The sequence below is a fragment of the Muntiacus reevesi genome, chromosome 3 (genome assembly GCF_963930625.1).
Source record: "Muntiacus reevesi chromosome 3, mMunRee1.1, whole genome shotgun sequence".
Taxonomy (NCBI): Eukaryota; Metazoa; Chordata; class Mammalia; order Artiodactyla; family Cervidae; genus Muntiacus; species Muntiacus reevesi.
The window spans coordinates 200083442-200106087 of NC_089251.1; the positions used below are offsets into that span (position 1 = coordinate 200083442).

General features: G+C 46.4%; 1 protein-coding gene across 5 annotated transcripts in view; it reads left to right on the forward strand.

Moving 5' to 3' along the window:
* The window catches only part of CLASP1 (cytoplasmic linker associated protein 1), a 266484-nt gene that overhangs the window by 93857 nt on the left and 149981 nt on the right, over positions 1-22646 (forward strand). For all 5 annotated transcript variants that reach the window (XM_065931368.1, XM_065931366.1, XM_065931370.1 and 2 more), the window contains exons 4-7: positions 432-535; positions 1318-1409; positions 3178-3253; positions 12638-12735. In XM_065931368.1, the coding sequence (XP_065787440.1) occupies positions 432-535; positions 1318-1409; positions 3178-3253; positions 12638-12735 (370 nt within the window). The remainder of the gene's footprint in view (positions 1-431; positions 536-1317; positions 1410-3177; positions 3254-12637; positions 12736-22646) is intronic.

A 22646-nucleotide genomic window follows, 5' to 3' on the forward strand; every position in this document is an offset into this window, starting at 1 on the left:
GCATGCAGAGATGTTATGTAAGGTGAAAAGCAGACTGAGCCTTAAGTGTCTGTTCGTCCACCCCCGAGTAGATGCACGGGGGCCTCTCTCTCTTACCTGGATTTCCTTTTGTGTTGACTCTTTGCTGCCAAGGTCTTCCATTGACATCCATTTTAATAACATTCCAGCAGCTTAAAAACACATTGGGAACTGCCCAGAGGGAGGTGGCATAAGGAAGAAGACAAATAGTGTGTCCATGCAAAGGATTTTTGCAGATTCTCATAGTATCTCCCATGAATTTGAATGGGAGGAGATTTACAGAGGTTGGTGGGTGTAGAGTGATCTGCCTCGTATAGGCCAGGATTTTGAGATATCTTGTTAATGGATATACTCACAGTTGGTGACCTTGGGCTATCAGAGTAGATTTGATCAAGTTGCATTTTAATTTCCAGTGTTGCCGAGTTTAATAGACAGACTGGGAGATGCTAAAGACTCTGTGAGGGAGCAAGACCAGGCCCTGCTGCTGAAGATCATGGATCAGGCTGCTAATCCCCAGGTGAGACCAGGGTGTTCCTGCAAAGTGTCCATGGGTTTCGGAGAAAAGAAATTTATGGTATTTCATCTGGCCCCTCTTACCCCCCCCAGTGGAATATTTACAGAGGGTATACCTTTGAATAAATTAGTGAACTTAACATGGGTATGGGGTGCTTGGTTTAATTTCTTAGACTCAAGCTCATTTACATAATTGACTTTTTGTGTCTCTGAAAAGATGCAGCTGTGAGGTCAGGGCCATCGGCAGCCTGGCTGCAGCCCTGGTCCGTGTCTGCTGGTGAGCTGGGCTGCTGGGACGGACAGCCAGAGATACAGCTCTGTCTTACTGGTCCAGCTGTCCATTGTTGGGGGGTGGGGCAGGGTGAGATGGTGTGAGGAGAAGCTTTCCCAGGGCAGGTAAAACCTAGACTAGTCTGGGAAGCAGAGCGGGTTAGAGGGTGTGGTGGGCACAGCTCTTCCGGCCTAGAGAGCAGCGTGAGCAGGTGACCTCTGGTAAGTCACCCCGCCTCTACTTCATTTTCCCCACCCGGAAACTGGGGACAGTCCCACCTCTTTTTCAGGGTTGTCGGGAAAATTAAATGCAATTACATAAAGGAATGTGTTTTGAAAGGTTTTAGCTTGATATAGAAACCTATGTTACCATTTTCCAAAAAGTTCCCCAGAGGGCTGGTGGAGGCAGGGAGGGATATGGCACCTGTTGTGAGGCCCCTGCCCTGGGGGCCCCGGCTTGGATGGGCTGCAGCAGCCTCCTCCCCTCCTCTCCCCCCTTACCTCTGCCCTCTGCAGTACGTGTGGGACCGGATGCTGGGCGGCTTCAAGCACAAGAACTTCCGCACCCGGGAAGGCACGTGTCTCTGCCTCGTGGCCACCCTCAACGCGTAAGTCTGGGTGGGGCCTGAGGGCTTCCTTGGCCAAGCTTTTGTATTTGTAACTTTTAACTTTGAAATCATCGTATATTTATAGGAAGATGTAGAGAAACGTCCTGGGAGGTGCCTCGCACCCGCCCGCTGTCTTGCGAGTACGTAGTACAGGGTCCAGACCAGGAAATCGGTGTTGATGTGAACGTGTTCAGGTTCCTCCAGTGACACACATGTGTCCTGTGTGTTCTGTGTGTGCCCGGCTCCGTCACGAGTGCAGCCCCAGGTAACTCGCTGCCACGTTCACGGGCAGCCCGCTACCCCACCCCAGGATGCTCACATTGCTGTTCTAGCCAGTCCCCAACCTCTGCCAGCCAGTCACCTGTTCTCCAGCTCTGAGATTTTATTAAGAATATTACATGAATGGAATCACATGGAACGTGACCCTTTGAGATCAACTTTGTTTTTTTCTCACAGCATAATTCCCTTGAGATTGCATGTATGCTATAGCTGAACAGTTCATTGCTTTTTATTGCCAAGTAGAATTCCCTGATACAGACGTATCATAATGTATTTAATCATTCACCTGTTGAATACTTCCAGTTTTTGGTTATTACAAATAAAACTGTTATGAATACATGCATATACCAGTTTCTGCCTGAACAGAAGTTATCATTTATTTTGGGTCAGTGCCCAAGAGTGCAATTGCTAGGTTATTTAACAAGTTCGTTTTAGTTTTTAAGAGAAATTCTTAGCTATTTTCCATAGTTGTCTGTACTGTTATACATTCCCACTATCAGTGTGTGAATGATTTCGTTTCTTCAGAAACTAGCGTTGACTGTTATCACTGTCTTTAATTTTAACCATTTTGATGTGTATGTAGTTTATGGTTTTGCTTCCTTAATGACTGTTGATGTTTTAAGATTAAAAATTACAGATCACCTTTCCTGATTGTGAAAGTATTACTGTATATGTCACAGAAAATCAGCATGAAGAAGAAAGTGATCATTGTCTATAATTCTGCTACCTTCAGATAATCACTGTTAACATGTAGCATTTTGTTCCAGACTTTAGAGTTTTATTATTTTTTTAAAAACAAAATGGAGAGTTTAATGTTTACATTACTTGGTAGGCTTTTTTCGCCTCTTAATGTGCTAGATTTTAAGGGTCATTAATTTTGGCATATGTGTGAAGCTTTTAAAAAATGTTTCTAGCCTTTGATAACAGTTGTTTCACTTATTTATCCTAAGGGAGTAATCCGAGGGTAGTCAAAGAGAATTGTATTGCGAGAGCACGTCTGTGACTGCGCTTATGGTGGTGAACAGTTGCCAGTAGCTTAGTTGTTCTCCAAGAGGGCAGTGTCCTCTCAGCCGTTCGTTGCAGCCTTTTCATCAAGCGGTTGTTACATGAACGTCTGTTGTAGCGGAGAACTGCACACAGTGGGGGAGAGGGAGAGGGTTAGCGGAGGGCTCCAGGGACCTGCCTGGGAGCACAGTGAGTCAGGCAGAGTAGGAACCGTCATGGGACAAATAGTGATGCCAGCATGGCGGGAACCCCGGTGGGACAGGCTCGGGCTTCAGCTTGGAGGGACCCCAAGTGCGGGGGGAGACTTGTGAAAAGCACTCGCAGTCTTGGACTCTGTGCAGAGGGCTTTTGGGTGTGTGTTTATTTTGGAAGCAGGTAAGGGAGGATGAGGAGTGAGCCCTGGTGAGAGATAGTGGTGGGGGTAGGGGAGGTGGCCTTCTGTCTTCTGTTTTCACCACCAGTAAAGCATTCCTTTTGTTTTCAGCTCTGGAGCTCATACGTTAACACTAAGCAAGATTGTGCCACATATATGTAACCTACTAGGAGATCCCAACAGCCAGGTGAGTGTATTGAGCAAGAAAGGTAAAGTGCTAGTCTCCCAGAGTGCAGGTGCGTTTGGTGCTGTGTGGGCGGGACTTTACTCAGCTCTTAGCTCCAGTCTTGTCTGCAGTTGTTGGGTTAATCTGGGGTCCTGGGTAGACCTGGGAGCCACTCTGCTCTTCTCTTCAGGTCGGGATGGGCCCCCACTAGCCTGTAAAGTGACATCATCCAGACCAGCCCCCAGGGGAAGGACACTGTGGTCCCCATCTGTGTAGCCAGAGAGGTGGGCGTGGGGGAGGGAGCAGTGGCCGCCTCCCAGAGAGCGGGAGGGGGGCTGTACAGGGCCTGGGGCCCTTCTCGGAGGCGGCGGGAAGGTGCCATGCTTTCTTTGGGTGGTGGCCACACTGGTGCCTCACGGATGTTTTATGTAAATAAAACAAGAACTGAGAAACAGCACAGCACCACTCCCCTGTGTCAGGGCGGGGGCCGGGGCGGGGGGCGGCGCAGGTGAGCGGTGAGCCTGCCTCAGAGGCACCGTTCCTCTCTAGGTCACTCCTGGGGTCCTCAAGGGCCCTGGCTGTGACCTTAGCTCACACGGCCGCTTAGATCAAGGGGCTTAACGTGGGGCCGGGAGTTACAGAAGTGCACACCGTGACCCTTGAACAGCATGGGTTCAGAGCGCACAGCCCACCTTCAGGCGGATGTTCACAGGATATACCGCTACACTGCATGGACCCTGGTAATCTGGATCCAAGGCGGCTGAACCATGCATGTGTGGAGGGTTTGTGCCCTGACCCCCGCATTGTCCAGGGGTCGACTGTACGCTGGGAACAGCACCTGAGTTTCAGCCTTGACTGGCAGCAGCTGAAGGGCACTCCGTGGACAAGCCTGCTTTCCTCTCACTGCCCCCGGCTCAGCTCCCAGAGCCTGGGGTCTGAACGCTTCCTGCCCTCTCCTCCTTCCGTGTCTCTGGGCTTCATCCCAGTTGCATTCCTGCCTCCTTTTTGGGGCTCTGCTGTGCTGCCCATTCCTGCTCAATGCCCGGCTATGCTGGTCTCTCTCGCCTGCACCCACTTTCTTCTTTCTATTCATCCTCTACCCAACCTTTATTGAGGACACTTGACATTGGAAATGTGATGTTCAGATATTTATATTTTTTGAATCATGCTTTATTGTGCAACATTAATTTAAAAATAACAGAATTTACTTTTTAAAAAGTAAATTCTAACTTACCAAATGAACTGTTTTGCCTTTTTGCCCCCTTAATGTCTTGCCTCCACTTTGTTTTCTGAGGGAAAACTAATTTATGCAGGTCATACTCTGAGGCTGTGACCCCTGCCACATGGTTTCCTGTCCTGCAGAGCAGGAAAGCCAGCCAGGCTGGCTGAGGCGCTTTGTTCCTCACTCAGGTGCTTACCTGGTGGCTCAGATGCTGAAGGGGGGAGGAAATGGCAGCCCACTCCAGTGTTCTTGCCTAGAGAACCCTGTGGACAGGGGAGCCTGGTGGGCTGCTGTCCGCAGGGTCGCACAGAGTCGGACACGACTGAAGCGAGTTAGCGTGCATGCGTGCACTGGAGAAGGAAATGGCAGCCCGCTCCAGTGTTCCTGCCTGGAGAATCCCAGGCACAGAGGAGCCTGGTGGGCTGCCGTCTACGACCCGCATAGAGTCGGACACGACTGAAGTGACTTAGCAGCAGCAGCAGCAGACGGTAAAGAATCTGCCGCACTGTGGGAGACCTGGGTTCAATCCCTGGGCTGGGAAGATCCCCTGGAGGAGGACATGGCAATCCACTCCAGTATTCTTGCCTGAAGAATCCCCACGGACAGAGGAGCCTGGTGGGCTGTAGTCCATGTTGTCACAAAGAGTCAGACTCAACTAAGCGACTAAGTGTAGCACAGGTGCTTACTCTGGTCTGGCAGGTGATGTGAGTATTCACGCTGGGCCCGGGAGGCTGAGGGGGTCAGTGAGGCCGGGCTCAGTGGGCAGTCATCGGCCATCTAGAGTAGACAGCATCTGTAGCCAGTTTCCCACACTGAGCATCTGAGGAGCCTGTGTGTTCACATCTGCCCGAGGAGGCCTTCTCTGCACGTGAGCGAGTGCGTGTGGACTCCCAGGCCCTTGAGCCTCAGCTCCACCCCGGGGACACTGCCTGCTCCCCTGACGCCAGCCCTCTTAGCCCCCCCTTCCTGGGGGTGTCTGTCCATGTGCTTGTGCCCCTGACTTCACTTGCGTTTTCTTGTCCGTCTCTCCTGCTGGGCTCTGAACCATCAAGGCCCGGACTACCCTGTCTCCTCTCTGTCGTCCCAGGACTGCCTTAGGACTGAGTGGGTTCTCCAGGGCTCTGTGCACGGCTTTCCCCTCTTGGTTGTGGCCATCTCAGGCGGTAGAGGCCATTGTGCCTTCCTGGTGCTATCTCTGCACTGGGCGCCCAGCGTTATGGTCAGCTTCCATCTGGCTCTCAGTCCTCTGGTGGTGGCGGCGTGTGTGTGTCTGTCTCTGTGTGTGCGCACGTGCATGGAGGGCTCTGCATGGTCCTGCACGTGGCTCCTCGTGTCAGTGGGATTTACCTTTAAGGTGAACCCTGTAGTCACTCTGCCCCAGAGGGTGTGAGTCCTTTGATTGTGGTCTCGTTGTACAGTGACCCGCTCCTCAGAGTGACCCCACACACGGGCTCTGTGTGGCTTGGGATGCTTTTGGCTGCTGAAAGTAACTCAGAACCACGACAGCAGCAGGGACAGTGTATTATCCCCGTGAAGGGGGCCCGAGGGAGGGAGGCCGCAGGGTGTGTTAGCAGCTGCGTGATGTCCCCGGGCCTGTGCCTGCCTCTCTCTTCTGCCGGGCTGCCCACCGCCTGGGCTTCCTTCTCTGCAGCTCTGCTCACAGGCCTGGCGGGTGTGGTCCAGTGTGTGTCCGGCCCTCCTGGCAGATGAAAGTGGGGTGCTCCGCTGTCCCTCTCCTGTTTCAGCGTTTTTGTATCAAAAAGTCCACACTCAGATTGAGTGGAGAGAGGGCTGTGCTGCACCCCGGGTGCTGTCACGTAGCCTCAGCAGTGGACCACACGAGGCCAGTTTACTTACATTGCTTTTGCTCCCCCACCCCATCATGTGGAAGCAAAAGGTATTGAAGGGATGATTTTGAAGGAAATCTTAGACAGCAGGTGATTTAGTTCTCGCCTCCTCCAAAAGGAACGGGCTCTCCACCTAATCTTAACACCACTGTCGCTTCCTGCTCCTTTGGAATGACTCGTTCCCTCATGTCATTAAATGCCCAGTCCAGTGCACTTCTCCCTGAGGGTCTCCTGTGGTTTAGTGTTCCCTGCGTTTCTCTTTCCCCAAGTGGAGAGACGTTTTCCAGGAGCTTTCCTCAGGTTTCCTGTCATCTCGTGGTTGAGAGTTGTGTCTCAGGCCCCTCTGTTAGCCCAGGGTCCGGGGAGGGACAGGAGGATGGGGTGGCTTTACACTCATGAGATGCTGCCTTCCTAGCTGAGGTTAGGGTTTCCTCCTTTGGGGTGTGGGTTGCAGAACAGGGCCTATGTCTTTTGCCTAGGAGGACAGGGCAAAGGCAGCCAGCAGTCTGGAGACACTTGCTCAATAGGGAGTCCCTTGCCAGATTGGAGAAGGAAATGACAACCCACTCCAGTACTCTTGCCTGGAAAACCCATGGACAGAGGACCCTGGTAGCCTACAGTCCATGCGGTTGAAAAGAGTCGGATAGGACTGAGCGACTTCACTTTCACTTTCTGCCAGATAGGGGAAACTCCAGTTCTGCCTGAAAACCTCTGATATACCTTCATGAGCTGCCCACCTGGCCTCAGGCAGTGAGGTATGGTGTCTGCAGGCCCCCACCCCCGTCTGCTGTTTTCCTGAGGAGTTTGATCTTCTGAGCCTAAAACCATCTTGCAGAGCCTGAGGACCAGTGTTGATCTCAGCGCTCTCTGCAGCCGGCCCTGGGCTGGGCTGGCTGTGCGTGGGTGCCGGGCGGGTGGGGGAATGACGTCCCTGGTGAGGGTTTGACCAGCACCTGAGAAGTGGGTGGGTTGGTGGCTATGGGGCACGGGGTGACTTTGGCCTTGCAGGGGTTTCTGGGGCCCTCCTTTTCCCTGAGAGTGAGGCTTCCCCTTGAGTTTCAGGCTGTGTAGGGAGCCTCTTTCCTGCCACTCACATCTGGGTGGAGTGGAGTGAGGCGGTGCGGCGTGAGGCGGAGTTGGAGTGAGGCGGAGTGTCGTGAGGCGGCGTGGGGTGAGGCGGAGTGGAGTGTGGAGTGAGGCGGAGTGGGGTGTGGAGTGAGGCGGAGTGGAGTGTGGAGTGAGGCGGAGTGGGGTGAGGCGGAGTGTCGTGAGGCGGAGTGGGGTGAGGCGGAGTGGGGTGAGGAGTGAGGCGGAATGGGGTGAGGAGTGAGGCGGAATGGGGTGAGGCGGAGTGAGGCGGAATGGGGTGAGGCGGAGTGGAGTGTGGAGTGGAGTGTGGAGTGAGGCGGAGTGTCGTGAGGCGGAGTGTCGTGAGGCGGAGTGGGGTGAGGCGGAGTGGAGTGAGGCGGGGTTGGAGTGAGGCGGAGTGGAGTGTGGAGTGAGGCGGAGTGGAGTGTGGAGTGAGGCGGAGTGGGGTGTGGAGTGAGGCGGAGTGGGAGTGAGGCGGAGTGGAGTGTGGAGTGAGGCGGAGTGGGAGTGAGGCCGAGTGGGGTGAGGCGGAGTGAGGTGGAGTGGGGTGAGGAGTGAGGCGGAGTGTGGTGAGGCGGAGTGAGGTGGAGTGGGGTGAGGAGTGAGGCGCAGTGGGGTGAGGCGGCGCGGCGTGAGGCGGAGTGACAGGCACGTCCTGGGGCCCTTGTCTTTTGCTCCCTGAGTGGTCTGACCTGTTGGGGTTCCTTTGCAAGGTGAGCCTGCGGGTGGCCAGAAGCAAGGCCAGGATCTCCACCGTTGCATGTAGAGGTGAACACTGCTTTGCCCCTTCAGCCTTAATTGACTTGCTTTAGGGACACTTGTCTTCTCAGCTGCTTTACAGTACTTGATAGTGCCACACACAGTCTGTTCTTCTGTGATTCTTGAATCGAGGGTCATTTAACTGACCCTGTAGCTTTCTGAGCCTGAAGAGGAGTTATTTGAAGGCTAAGGTTGTTAGTCTGAAAGATGTAGATAATACCAGCTCCACCAGCCATTGTGTTGAGTGCTTCATATTCAGGACCACGGGGCACAAACGGCTGACCTGAACTTGAATTTCGGTCTACAGGTGGGTGCGTGTGTGTGTCCATACACGTGTCTGCAGGGTGGTTTTTACTTTTGGACTTCGGACAGTTTTACATTTGGGAGATGTGTGTTTCTGAGTGTTCTCCGAAGAGTGAGGGTGAGGCAGAGCCGTGCTTGCAGCACCCCGTATGCGTGCCCCCACGGCCACGAGCTGGCGGCCTGCTGGTAGCTGCCTGCCTGAGGCCGCACTCTCCTGCCCCCTGCCCTCGGGATCCCCTGCCGGGGTCCTGTGTCCTCGTCCCCCCACCCTGCTCTGCCCATCGTGTTCCCTGCCTGGGCCGTGTGGCACCCTAGTTTGGCACCTAATAGGCAGTCAAATATTCGTTGAGTTGAGTCCATTATTTTTTTTAACCTCAAAGCAACCTTCCAGTTATGAAGGAGAGAATTGAGATTAAAAGAGTTTAAATATTTTGTCTAACGTTATACAGTCTCTAAATGGCCAAGTAGGTCCTGAGGGCTACTTTGACTCTAAGGCTAGTAATTTTGTTGATTGATTGACTGAATAAGGTGATTCTTTAAATTCTATAGTGCTTTACGGTTTTCAGAAGTTACACACACAATTTCATACAGTAGTCCCATAATAACCCCCTTTCCACTCCTATATTGCCCCTGCCCCATTCCTGCTCCTCGCTGGCAACCACTAGTGTGTTTTCTCTATACAAACGTTTCTTTTTTGATTTATTCACTAGTTTGTTGTGTTTTTTAGATTCCACATATTAGTGATATCAGTATTTGCCTTTCTCTGTCTGACTTATTCCACTTAGAAGGCTAGTCATTTTTCCACTAAATCCCTTAAACTCTTTACAGCCCTGACTTGTAAGTAACAGACAGGATATTGATTGCTCTTTAAAGAGTTTCCCCAGTGTGATCTTCTCTGGCTCTGAGCAGATATCATGACTAGAAAGTAAGCAGTGGTGATGCGCCTGTCATTGATTTCAGACAGTGGCATTGACTGCTTTTGTTAGATGTGCATGTCTTAATGTGAAAATGTTTACTGACATCAGAAATTATTTCCTTTCCAAAGTAATCTGGTAATCTCTGTTATTCAGCTCAGGCTACTATGGCAGAATACCATAGACGGGGAGGCTTGAACAAGTGAAACTTGTTTCTGGCAGTCCTGGATCAGGGTGCCAGTATGACCAGCTCTGGTGAGGATTCTCCTCCCATTTTGCAGACACAGAGCTCTCTTATAAAGACAGCCCTCCTGTCGTATCAGGCCCACTCTTACGACCTCATTTAACCTGAATTACCTTCTTCACCAGCCCTGTCTGTCTACAGTCATGTTGGGTTTCAACAGAGGAATTTTTTCGGGGGCTGGGGGGTGTCACATACACTATTTGGTACATAGCATCAAGTTTTAGGTGAGAAGATAGTAAGAACCTGGAATTTGCCTATCTATCACAGGGGAGACATGTGAGTAAAATTACCTTTCATGCACTACTATTAATCATAGGGTGACTTGCAATGTTCAGGATTGTAAATTGTATTCCTACTTCCTTCTCTTGTTCACTCTCTGTTTCTTTGATTTCATTGCTTGAGACCAAATCTGGAATCATGTTGTTCTCCTGTCTATGCCTGCTCTCTTCCCCTGGGTACCCCCCACAGGCTGGCCTTGAATTCATTGGATTTAAAAAGTTTTTTTCTTTCCACCTTTTTTTACTGGCAGAATTTTATATCTGTAGAAAAATGGAAAGGGTAGTACAGTGAACAGCCATATTTACCATTTAACATTTTGTCACATTTGTTTTATAACTCAGCATGGATACTTATGCACACATATACACACACATACACAGAGAAATACTTTTTATTTTTGAACCATTTGAAAGTATCTAGCACACATCTTTTTACTCCTATGTAATAACAGAGATTTTTATATAGTCACATGCTGTTTACACATCTGAGAAATTTAACATTGATAGACTATTAAGTTAGTGCAAAAGTAATTGCAGTTTTGGACCATGGATTTTAAATCATTATAACTGGGGTCAAACATGTCTTTATTAATCAGAATAGGAACCATTACAATCAACATACTTTGCCAATGAGAAGTAAGTTTGTTTATTCCTGTAGCGTAAAAATCTATGCCTTGGGATTCAACGAACTCTTGGAAAGCATTTCCTACCTCCTTCTGGTTTGTAAGTGTTTTCCCTGCAAAAAGTTGTAGAGATGGCTTGAAGAAGTGGTAGTCGGTTGGTGAGAGGTCAGGTGAACATGGTGGATGAGGCAAAACTTCATAGCCCAATTTGATCAACTTTTGAAGCTTTGGTTGTGCAACATGTGATCAGGCATTGTTGTGGAGAAGAACTGGGCCCATTCTGTTGACCCACTCTAGCTGCAGGCATTGCAGTTTCCAGTGCATTTCCTCAATCTGCTGAGTATACTTCTCAGATGTAATGGTTTCACTGGAATTCAGAAAGCTGTAGTGGATCACACGGACAGGAGACCACCAAACAGTGACCATGAGCTTTTTTTGGTGCAGGTCTGGCTTTGGGAAGTGCTTTGGAGCTTCTCAGGTCAGCCACTGAGCTGGTCATTGCCGGTTGTTGTATAAAATCCACTTTTAATTGTCTGCCAGGCGCCTCTGTCCATGGAATTCTCTAAGCAAGAATACTGGAGTGGGTTGCCATTTTATTCTCCAGGGGTTTAATTGCACATCACAATCCAATTGAGAAATGGTTTGTTGTCATATAGAATAAGAGAAGATGACAATTCAAAACAACAGCTTTTTTCTTTAAATTTTTGGTCAGCTCATGAGGCACCCACTTACTGAGCTTTTCCACCTTTCCAAGTTGCTTCAAATGCTGAATGATCATAGAATTATCAACGTTGAGTTCTTTGGCAACTTCTGTAGTTGTAAGAGGATCGGCTTCGATGATTGGTCTCAGTTAATTGTTGTCAACTTCCAATGGCCGGCCACTGCACTCCTCATCTGCAAGGCTCTTGTCTCCTTTGCAGAACTTCTTGAACCACCACTGCACTGTATGTTCATTGACAGTTTCTGGGCCAGATGTGTTGCTGATGTTGCAAGTTGTCTGCACTGTTTTAGGACCCATTTTGAACTCAAATAAAAAATTACTCAAATTTACTTTTTGTGTGACATCATTTATATAGTCTAAAATAAATATAAATAACATGTAATAAAACATTATAATAACATTAGCAATAAAACAAAATGAGAAATGTGCATTAAAATGATGTATAACACAACCACATTTATTTAGGAATGTATTCCAATATCAAATGGCAAAGTTCAACAATCCAAAATCCCAGTTACTTTTGCACCAGCCTTATGTTTGGTATATACACAGTCCATATTCAAATTCCCCCATTTTCTGTTTTGTTTTGTTTTTTAATAACGTTCATCCTGTCTCTGGAGCCTTATTTATCTGGACCTTCTTTCCCCCTGTCTGTGTTTGGCCAGACTGCTGCCTTGAGCTTCCTGAAGCTTACGCCATGCTGCTCCGCCTTCACGCCTCTGCACTGGCTGGTTACCTTGTTTGGAGCCTGTGTCATCCCATTTCTTCCTGCTGAAAAGCTGTGTTTCTAAGCACATTTTAAGTGGTTCCTTCTTCTTCCATAAACTGTTTCTTGGTATCCTCTGGTGTGCTCACTCCCCTCTACTGTGTGAGCTCTCTGTACTCTTTTGTATAACATTTATTACATCCTGTCCTGTATTAAATGTAGAATTTATGGACTTTTTTCCCATCTACCTTTTAGAACTTTGCACTTCTTGAATACAGGTGCTGTGTAACCTTTACCACACTTTTCTGTTGCTAAGTATTTAATTGGCCTATATCCAGAATGCTTTACATGGTGTTTTACTTTTAGAATGATTCACTTATTTGTAGTGTTTTCCACTTTGGTCTGAAATTTCTAGTTTCCAGACATCATCTTAAAGGATGAAAAGAACTGAGGGGTGTAGACTTTAACATGGACACAGGGTTGGGATCTGAGTTTTTCCGTGCTCTCTGGAGCTGTACCCACAGAGTCAGAGCTGTCACGGCACGGCTTTGTCCCATGCCGCGTCTCGCAGGGGTTGTGTTCAGAGTCCCGTTGGTGAGTGGGTGATGAACTTGGGGTGTTGGATAGCCTGTTGTGTCCACAGCAGGAAGCGCTGGGAATGACACAGAGCAGCTGTAAGATCTCTTCTTTTACATCTAGGTTCGAGATGCAGCAATAAACAGCTTAGTGGAAATTTACAGACATGTAGGAGAACGTGTGAGGGCAGATCTCAGTAAAAAAGGATTGCCACAGTCCCGGTGAGTTCAGACTTTTTTCCTTTCTCTTGCTCTTTCCCCTCCTCTTTCTCAGTTAACATCCTGGTTTGCACTGCTTATTTTGTTATGGGGTAATTTTTTTGAAAGACGATATGGTGAGAAGATTGGTGGATGGCAATCTTGTCCAGATCATGTCTCAGGGGTCCCCTTTCATTCCACTTGCTCAAAAGTAAGACTTTCTCACCCAGACATCTGACCTGGTCCCATGCCACAGACTGTTTTTAGGAGCATATTTAAAAGTGATTGGTGTTGAAAGATTTTGCATTCTCTGGGTTCATGTGGTTCTACATTTCGTATGTACATGGAACCTGGTATCTTGGGGGCTTGGAGTGTGTTTGTTTGAATGAAACCTTCCCCAGATAAATCTGGATAGAAATATATAAGTGATAATTCTGGACATCTTTGAGATGGTAGCTTTCTGGCTAGTAATGCCAGTTTCAACATGCAAGTCTCCAGTGCAAGGAGATTAGTGTCTTACCATATCCAGAGTCCCCTTGAGTCCACAGATGTTTGTTGTCAAACTTTTAAAAATAATGAAAAATCAGTTATTTATGATTTTATACTGTGATGTAGAAATTTTATACCAAATGAATTTTAAACCTTTTGACTGTCTAATTGGGAGAGTGTAATATGAAAACGCTGGGAAGTTAGGCCTGGATGGGACTCACCAAGTGGTCTGTCTGGACCTGTCATTGTGCCCATGGGGACAGCTGAGGCCCGGGGACCGCTGAGGCCCGGGGACAGGAAGTGACTGGAGACATGACCCAGCTAGAAAGTCAGGGCTCAGGCTGATATCCTGTGCTTCATTTTCTCTGTCCAGTCCACAGATGAGCTTGCAGAGTATTGGGCATCTCCACCTGGGGCAGAATGTTGAGATACACAGGAGCCATCTGTCTTGATGCCCCTCAGTTGGGTGTGATGGAAGTGGGCGACTGGCCCTGCAGTCAGGGTGCTGGAGGCACTTGAGGGGGGCAGCCTTCCTTGCTGAGTGTCACATCTGACCACATCACGGTCCCTGGGCCTTTGTTTTTTTTTAAAGCACTGCAGTATTTTATAACATTAGAAAATACTGGGAATACTCTGTACTAGCAGACAACGTGATCCATGAGCCCTGGGGGAGGGGTCAGCAGTTGGTGTGGTGGACGCCAGCCATTTACACTGAAGCCTTTCAGTGGACAGGGTCATCAGACAAGAACACAGCCACTCTTCATGTTTTTTATGTGAAGGTAATCTGTGAGAGCAGGGGTTTTTAACTCTGGCATTTTATGAACCTCCACCTCGTAGTCTCTGAATATATGGTGAGAGCACTCGGGAGGGAGATGAGCTACAAAGGCCTGAGCAGGCTCTCAGGGAAAGCTGGAGGCTGCAGGGAAGCAGGGGCTACTTAGTGACGATGTCACCGTCACTGTTGGGGAAATGGGTCTTGGGCCATGAGAGCCTCTCCTGCCTGAGGCCTGGTGTCACCTCGCTGAGTACCTCGTGGTGAGCCTAGGCCATGGCCGGCCCATCTTCCCCGTGGGATTCCTGTGTCACATTCAGCAGTCGCTACAGCAGCTGACAGCTGGGCACGTGACGTGGTGAAACTGAGGTCTAGCGAGGTGGGCGCAGAGGGCGAGTCACGCTGCAGGCCGAGGCACCTTACATAGCCTGCATGTGGGGTCGGCCTGGCTCTGCCTGGATGCTAGACTGCGGGGGTGCCCATCATGTCCACAGAGTGGGGTCAGGAGCCTGGCCCGGGTGTGGCTGCCCACCTGCCTTCCCGTTGGGACTCTGGCGTTTGTGGAGCCTTGGGCAGTGCTGGTTGAACAGCCCCCACAAACCCTGGCCCTCAGGTTTAATGAGCTTGCCTAGTGCCAGCATTCCATGCGTCTTGTCCCGGCTTGTGTCTGGGAATTGAGCATGTCCTGTGTGACTCCACCAGGAGAAACTCCAGGAATCTTGAGTCGAGTTTCCTGTGGTCCTCACCCCTTTGCTGATTTTCCTTTCTGTCCTTTTATATTGTAATAATCACAGCTGTCAGTGTGACTGTCCCTGAGTCCTCCCAGTGAGTCGTGAAACCTGGGCTGGTCTTAGGGACCCACAGAGTGAGTGAGGTAAGGTCCTGGAGCTGGGGCTAGAGCCTTCTCTTGCAGACTCCCAGTCATGGTTTTTTCCCCGCTGTCAACTCTACTCCCTTTAAAAAAAGAAAAGATTAAAAAGAAGTAACAGAAGAGTTCGTGCCTCTGTGATTAGGAATGAGTTTCCACTGTCTCATGTTAGCTGAAATCCTTCCTCAAATTCTGGACCAAAAGGAGAGGGTAAGCCTAAGGAAGTGACCCACAGCTTTACAGCCATTGTCATAAAACTGGCAGACACAGTGCTTGAAGAGCTAGGCTGTTAGTTCTTTATAAAACTTGACTGGAAGAATCAGAAACCTCATTTATCTTTATATTTATTACAAGACAGTTACATAAAACCTTGCACTATGAGGTGCAAGCTCTGACTGTCACCTTGATTTTGATGGGGAGGAGTCCAGATAGAATAGGTCATAGAAAGAATCTCCTTCTGTCATTTGGAAAGTTCAGTATCTGCTCTATGTGGCTCCAAGTGGCTGACTAGAATGCTTTGAATATCCTAGACTTCTTTTATATCTTTATAGGTTTTTCATTGTTGTTACAGGAGCATAGAAGAGTCTTTAGCTTGGCAAGATTCCATAGTACTAACAAAATATTGTGGAATTTGCTTAATATTTTCTAAAACTTGTCTTTAGTCCTGGAATAAAAAATGTTGTCCTCTAGCAGCTGTCCTTGGCAGTTTAGTGGTTAAGAATCCATGTGTCCGTTTCAGGGGACACAATTTTGATACCTGGTTGGGGAACTAGGGTCCCACATGCCCTGCATCGCAACATAAAAGGAGACAATGTTGTCTTCTTATGAGTTGTTCTCAACAAACTTGAGAACTTGAGTGAGTACTGTATTTGAGAAGATTAATTGTGTCTCTAGGAAATAAAATACATGATGAAAAAGAATGCCTTTCTCATGTCAGCTGATGTAGTAAGAGTGATCTGATTTAGGCAGCAGTTTTCTTTGCCCATTTCACAAAGGAGAGAGAGTTGCGTATTCTTCAGCTTCACTTTGAAGGAGCTGGAATCATCCTTTGGGGCCATGTGTTCAATTGTTATTTGAGTATGTCATCTGTTGGCTAAAGTCACTTTCATCCAAAGGAGAGAGTGGAGATACTCAGCCCAATCTCCATCTTAGAAGATGTCCTCTATCTATGTGGAGTCTCAGCACAGCTGATCTGTGAATGTCATTCAGCATAGTATTTGGAAATGTTCTGTTGTTTTACATGTATTGTTTTCACAATTCACACACATGATGTGTTCAGAAACCAGGTACTGCACGATTCACTTCTCTCTGTTCATTTTTAAGAGGCCATATCGCTGTAGGATATATGTGGGATGTCTCTGGATCTAAGGAAAATGTCGGTAGATTCCTGTCACTTACTCTCCAAGGCTTCCCTTCACAGACAGATGCTGTCTGCCCACGTGGACACTCACTGTTACCCCGCCGTATATGCCAGAAAATATTTCTATTCCATATAGTATGATTTAGTTTGTGAGGCTTTGGTAGAAAGACTGCTGGTGTGAAGTTTCTTCTGGAACCACCATTTGGGAACCAGGCTCCTGAGACAGCAGCTGCTTTGAGTCTGAGGATAGTTCTAAGCTCTAGATAGAGCTGAAACGTGTCGTTGGATCCATTGTAACTCTTCAGTGAACTTTGCGAGCCTGCAGTTTTGAACATAGCTCTCATAGTATTTGTTTATAAAAAACTTGCAAACATTCACTAGACATTATTATCTAATGATTGTATTGTTAAGGGGAGAATTGAAGCTTTCTTAATTTTGGTTTTAATTTGCTTGCTAAAGCTTTGGTGTTAACAGGGAGGTCCCAGGGCAAAAGCAGATGAGAAATGTGCTCTGTAACAGCCCTCTCGTTTCTTTTTAAAAAAAATTTGTTTTTGGCTGCACTGGGTCTGTGTTGCTACTTTCTTTAGTTGTGGAGAATGGGACTGCTCTGTATTTGACGCACTCAGGTTTCTTATTGTGGTGGTCTCCCTTGTTGGAAAGCATGAGCTCTAGAACATGGGCTCATAGCTGTGGCTCATAGGCTTTGTTGCTCTGCAGTGTGTGGGGTCTTCCCGGACCCGGGATCAAACCCGTGTTCCTTGCATTCACAGGCAGATTCTTAAGCCCTAGAGCACTAGTGAAGTCCACCCCTCTCATTGCTAAATTTTTTTTCTGTAAATCATTCATACAGAGAGGGTTGACTAGATTTATAAGATACATTGGAAAAAAGGGCAGTTTCTTCCCTCTTCTGCTACCTTTTCTCAGAGGAGAACAGCTGCAGCTGCTTCCTGACTCTTGTGTCTGCTGCTCTGTCTGAGTGCTGTGCGTGTCCTGCTATCTCTCAGCTTTTTGTCGCTCTTAAGAGCTTTACTTCACATTATGAAGCGTGAATTTCAGTTCTGTCCTCCTGCCCGCCCTCAGGCATGCTTACCCTCCCCACATCCACCAGACCTGGTCATGTTCTCATGTCATTAGGACACCCTAATGTGTCCTAGTGCACGCCGCTCACGGCTCACTGTCCGTGCTTGGCGCGGCCCCTGCCCACCCCGCCCCGCCGTGCCCTGGCTCTGTGTCTCTGGCCTGTGCGGTTGTCTGCACGCACCTCCTGCGCTCGGCTGTCTGCACGCTGCGGTCGGGCGCGTCTCCTCCCGCCTTCCCGGCCACACCGGCCACCTCCACCGCTTTCTCTGTCTGCTTCCCGGGGCCGCGCTGCACCTTGCTCGGAGGCGCAGCTGCTGATTCTCGGAGACATCGTCTTGCTGGTTTTCTCCCTCACCAGTCACTTTCTGAGGAAAGATGTGGAGAAGAATAGTTTTCTGAGCCTGAGAATATCTTTATTCTCTCTTGATAGTTTGTCAGGGTCTAGAAATCTAGGTTATAAGTCCTTTTCTTCATCCAAAATGTGGAAGCTCATGTGCCTCCCTCCCCTTATTGAGTCCCAGCTTTCAGTGTTTCTAGTGAGAAGTCCACAGTCATTCTGATTTTTTGCATATGTTGTCTCTCTGCTTCTCTTTGTTCTCGTTGTTGATCTGAAACTTGATAGTGGACCTTATTTGAGGCTACTTTCTTATGCATTTGGAGGGCCTTTCACAATGGAACCTCGTGTCGTCTAGTTCTGGGCAGGTTTCTTTATAATGACCTCTTGGACTAGTTGATCCATTGATCCTCTTATTTTTCTCTCCCATTTATAGCTTCACAGTTTTGCCCTGTGAGTAATGCTGCTATGACATAGGGTGTATATATATATCTGTTCCATTCCCTGCTTTCAGTTCTTTGGGTATATAGTCAGTAGAAACTGGAGCAAGTGGTAATTCTGTGTGTACGTTTTTTGAGGAACTGCCATTCTGTTCTGTAGCTGTTGCACCAGTTTGGATTTCTGTCAGCAGTGTATATCCTTGTCAAAAATTGTTATTTTCCGTTTTATTTTGATCAATAGCCATCCTAATAAGTTTCTCATTGTGGTTTTGATCCTCATAGAATTTTTGTTGGAACTTTGTTGAAAATGAACTGAGCATTAATGTAAAGATTTCTTTCTGTTTACTTATTTTCCCTTGATCTATATGCCTGTCCTACTAGTAGCACATTGTCTTCATTAATGTAACTTCGTAGTAAATTTGAAGTCAAAATTTGTTTTTTAAGATTGTTTTGGCAATTTTGGGTCCCTTGGATGTCCTTGTGAATTTTAGGTTGTATTTGTCAATTTCTGCCTGAAAAAGGCACCTGGGATTTTGGTAGGAAATGAATCTGTAATGAGTTTGGGCAATATTAACCATCTTAATAACACTGTCTTCCAATCCATGAACATGGAATGTCTTTCCATTTTTAGAAATGTTTAATTACTTTAAATGATTGCTCAGTAGTATCCAGAGGACATGATTTGCACTTCTTTTGTTAAATTTATTCCTTGTGTTTTCTTTTGGTGCTATTCTAAGTAGAATTTCTTTTATTTTCAATTTCAGATGGTTCATCGTTAATGTATATAGATTACAGTTGATTTTTTTATATTGATCTTGAATCTTGCACCCTTGCTGAACTCCCTGGTTCTAATGCTTTTACTGTGGACTGCTTGGGATTTTAAAATACAAGATATGTCAACTGCCAGTAGAGAGTGTTTGTACCTCTTAGTCCCCAGCTACATATTATCCCTCACCCTTACCTCTTCTCACTGGCTTGTTTGTTTTCCATATCTGTGAGTCTGGTTTTTTGTTTGTTTTGTTCACTAGTTTTATTCCACACATAAGTGATAGCATATTGTGTTTGTCTTTTTCTGACTGGCTTATTCATTTGGTATGGTGTACTTTCATTTTCATTCATCTCAAAATATTATCTAATTTCCCTTTTATTTTCATCTGACCTGTTTGTTATTAGGGCTGTTCTATTAAATTCCAACATTATTTCTATTTGTTATTCATTTCTACTTTTATCCTGTTATGGTCATAAATCATAATTCCTGTGTTCCATGGTTTTAGTTCTTTGAAATTTATTGGGGCTTGTTTTATGGCCCAGTATGTGGTCTGTCCTACACAATGTTCCAGGTGCACTTGATAGGAATCTATATTTTGTTGTTATTGAAGCATGCAATATCAAAGTCGTCTTTTAATACTGATGATTTGCTTGTTTCTCTCTTCAGTTCTGTCACTTTTTGTGTTATATATTTGGGGGCTCTGTTCTTGAAAGTGAAAGTTGCTCAGTCATGTCCAACTCTTTGCAACCCTATGGGCTCTACAGTCCATGGAATTCTCTAGGCCAGAATACTGGAGTGGGTAGCATTCCCTTCTCCAGGGAATCTTCCCAACCCAGGGATTGAACCCAGGTCTCCCCCATTGCAGGCAGATTCTTTACCAGCTGAGCCATGAGGGAAGCCCTTGAATACTGGAGTGGGTAGCCTGTCCCTTCTCCAGCGGATCTTCCTGACCCAGGAATTGAACAGGGGTCTTGACCTTTTTGTGTCATATATTTGGGGGCTCTGTTCTTAGGTGCCTATAATTATGTCTTTCTGATAAATTGATCCTCCTGTCAATGTAAAATGTTCTTCTTTGTACCTGATAGCACTTTTTGTCTTGAAGTCTATACTGTCTGATATTAGTATAGCCACCCTAGGTCTCTTTTGAACACTTTTTTCCATGGATTATCTTTTTATATTCTTTAGCTTTCAGCCCTTGCGTCTTTGTGACTGAAATGAATCTCTCATAGCCAGCATACAGTTGGGTCTTGATTGTTTATTGAGCCTGGAAATCTTTGTCATTTAACTGAAGTATTTAATTCCATTCATATTTAATGTACTACTGATAAGGTAGACTTTGTTTCTGCTATTTTATGTTGCTCTTTCTGTTTTATATGTCATGACTTTTTTATTTCTCTGTTCTTCCGGTGCTGCCTTATTTTGTAATAAGCAGGTACTTTCTGGTGTGCCAGTTTAATTTTCCTGCCTTTTTTTAGGGAATTATTAGTGTTTGTTCTGGGGATTTCAGTTTACATCTTAAATTATAGCAGTTTAATTTGAATTATTATTCTTAATTTTAGAATTAAAAACTTTACTCCTACACAGCTCTGTTTTCTTCTCCTCTGTTGCTGTTCTTTTCATGAATATTACATCTTTGTACATTATAAGCTATCCAGCATATAGTTTTCTAATTACTGCTTTGTGTAAGCGTCCTTTTAAGTCATGTGGGACCAGAGGAGAGTTAACAATAACAAAGTAGGTAAATGTGTACTGGATTTTATATCTGCCTGTGTTTTGTATTTGTTGTTGTTTAGTCGCTAAGTTGTGTCCGACTCTTTTGTGACCCCATGGACTATAGCCTGCCAGGTTTCTCTGTCCTTGGGATTTCCCAGGTAAGAATAGTGGAATATTGGTTGTCATTTTCTTCCCTGGGGAATCTTCCTGACCCAGGGATTGAACCCCAGTTTCCTGCATTGGCAGGCAGATACTTACCACTGAGCCACCAGGGAAGCCCGTGTTTTATGTTTACCTTTGTAGGGTTAGTCTTCTCTTGTTATCTGTGGGGGATTGGCTCCAGGACCCACTGTAGATGTCAGAAGTCCACTGATGCCTGAGTCTGTTTTATAGTTGGGGTAGTATTACATATATGCGTATAACATATGTGTATACTTTAAATCGTCTCTAGATTACTTATAATAATACCTGCTACAGTGTAAATTCTATGTAAATAGTAGCTGGCATGTGGAAAATTCAAGTTTTCGTTTTCAGTTCAGTTGCTCAGTCATGTCCGACTCTTTCAACCACATGGACCACAGCATGCCAGGCCTCCCTGTCCATTACCAACTCCCAGAGTTTAACCAGACTCATGTCCATCGAGTTGGTGATACCATCCAACTGTCTCATCCTCTGTCATCCCCTTCTTCTGCCCTCAATCTTTCCAAGCATCAGGGTATTTCATTTGGAACTTACTAAAATGAAAAAAAATTTTTTTTTGATCCACTGGATGTAGAACCCACAGATATGGAAGGCTGACTGAACTTTTTCTGGTGTTCTTTATGTCTTCATGTGAATCTGGGCTATTGTATTCTGTTCTTTCATTTAAAGCTGAAGGAGTCTGTTATTTTATCTTTTGCTTATTGAGAAATGTCTGAAATTCTCCTTCATATATTCTCCTACTACCCAGGTCTGCACTTTATTATATTGGTAGTATGGCTTCATGTAAAGACTGAAATACCTTTGGTCCAGAGAGGCTTCTCTGCTTCATTTTTTTGGAGGGTAATTTTCTTGGGTATAGAATTCTTGGCTGAGATTTTTAGTTGTAGGACTTATATTCCCACAACTGTCTGATTTCCATTGTTTTAAATGAAAAATCAGTTGTTGGTCTTATTGGGGAGCCCATGTATTGTGACAGATGGCTTCTTAATTGTTGTTTTCAAAGTATTCTCTCTCTTTTTTTTTAATCATTTATTTTTGGCTGTGCTGGGTCTTCATTGCTGCGCTTGGGCTCTCACGAGCCGCGGTGAGTGGGGGCCACTCTTTGATGTGGTGAATGAGCTCACCATTGCAGTGGCTTCTCCTGCTTTGGGTGCACAGGCTTCAGGAGCTGTAGTACATGGGCTCAGTAGTTGCGAGTCACAGGCTGCATTGCTCTGCAGCATGTGGAATCTTCCCGGAGCAGAGATTGAACCTGTACCCCCTGCTTCAGCAGTTGGATTTTCCTCTGCCGTACCACCAGGGAAGTCGTCCTCTAGGTCTTTTCTTTTAGTGCTTTGCTTTTCATGTGTCTGGGTTAGAATGTCTCTAAGTTTATCCTATTGCAGGCTTGTTGAACTTCATGAATTTGGAACGCTTTTGATCATTATTTCTTCACATATTCTTTTTGTGCTTTTTCCTTTCCCGTCTCCTTCTGGGATTCCCATTGAGTGTATGTGGGTTTGATAAAAAGATAATCTCGTAGGCTCTGTTTGTTAGTACTCTTTCCTGTTCATTTTTCTTCTGTTTTTCAAACATGATAGTGTCAGTGACTCATCTTCAAGTTTGCTGCCGCTTTGTTCTCTGAGATCACTCAGGTCACTCTTGAGCCTCTAGTGAACTTTTAATTTCAGTTGTCTATGAATTTTGAGAATTTCTGTGATTCTCTCTTGTGTTTTCTATCTCTACACATTGATATTCTCTGTTTGGTGAGACCTTGGTTCTTATATTTTCCTTAATTCTTTAGAAATAATTTCCTTTATTTCTCTAACTATATTAATAGTGGTTGATTTCAAGTATTCATCTCGTTAGTCCTTTAAGGTTAGTTTCTGTGACTGATTTTTTTCCCCTGCGTGTGGGCCATATTTACTTG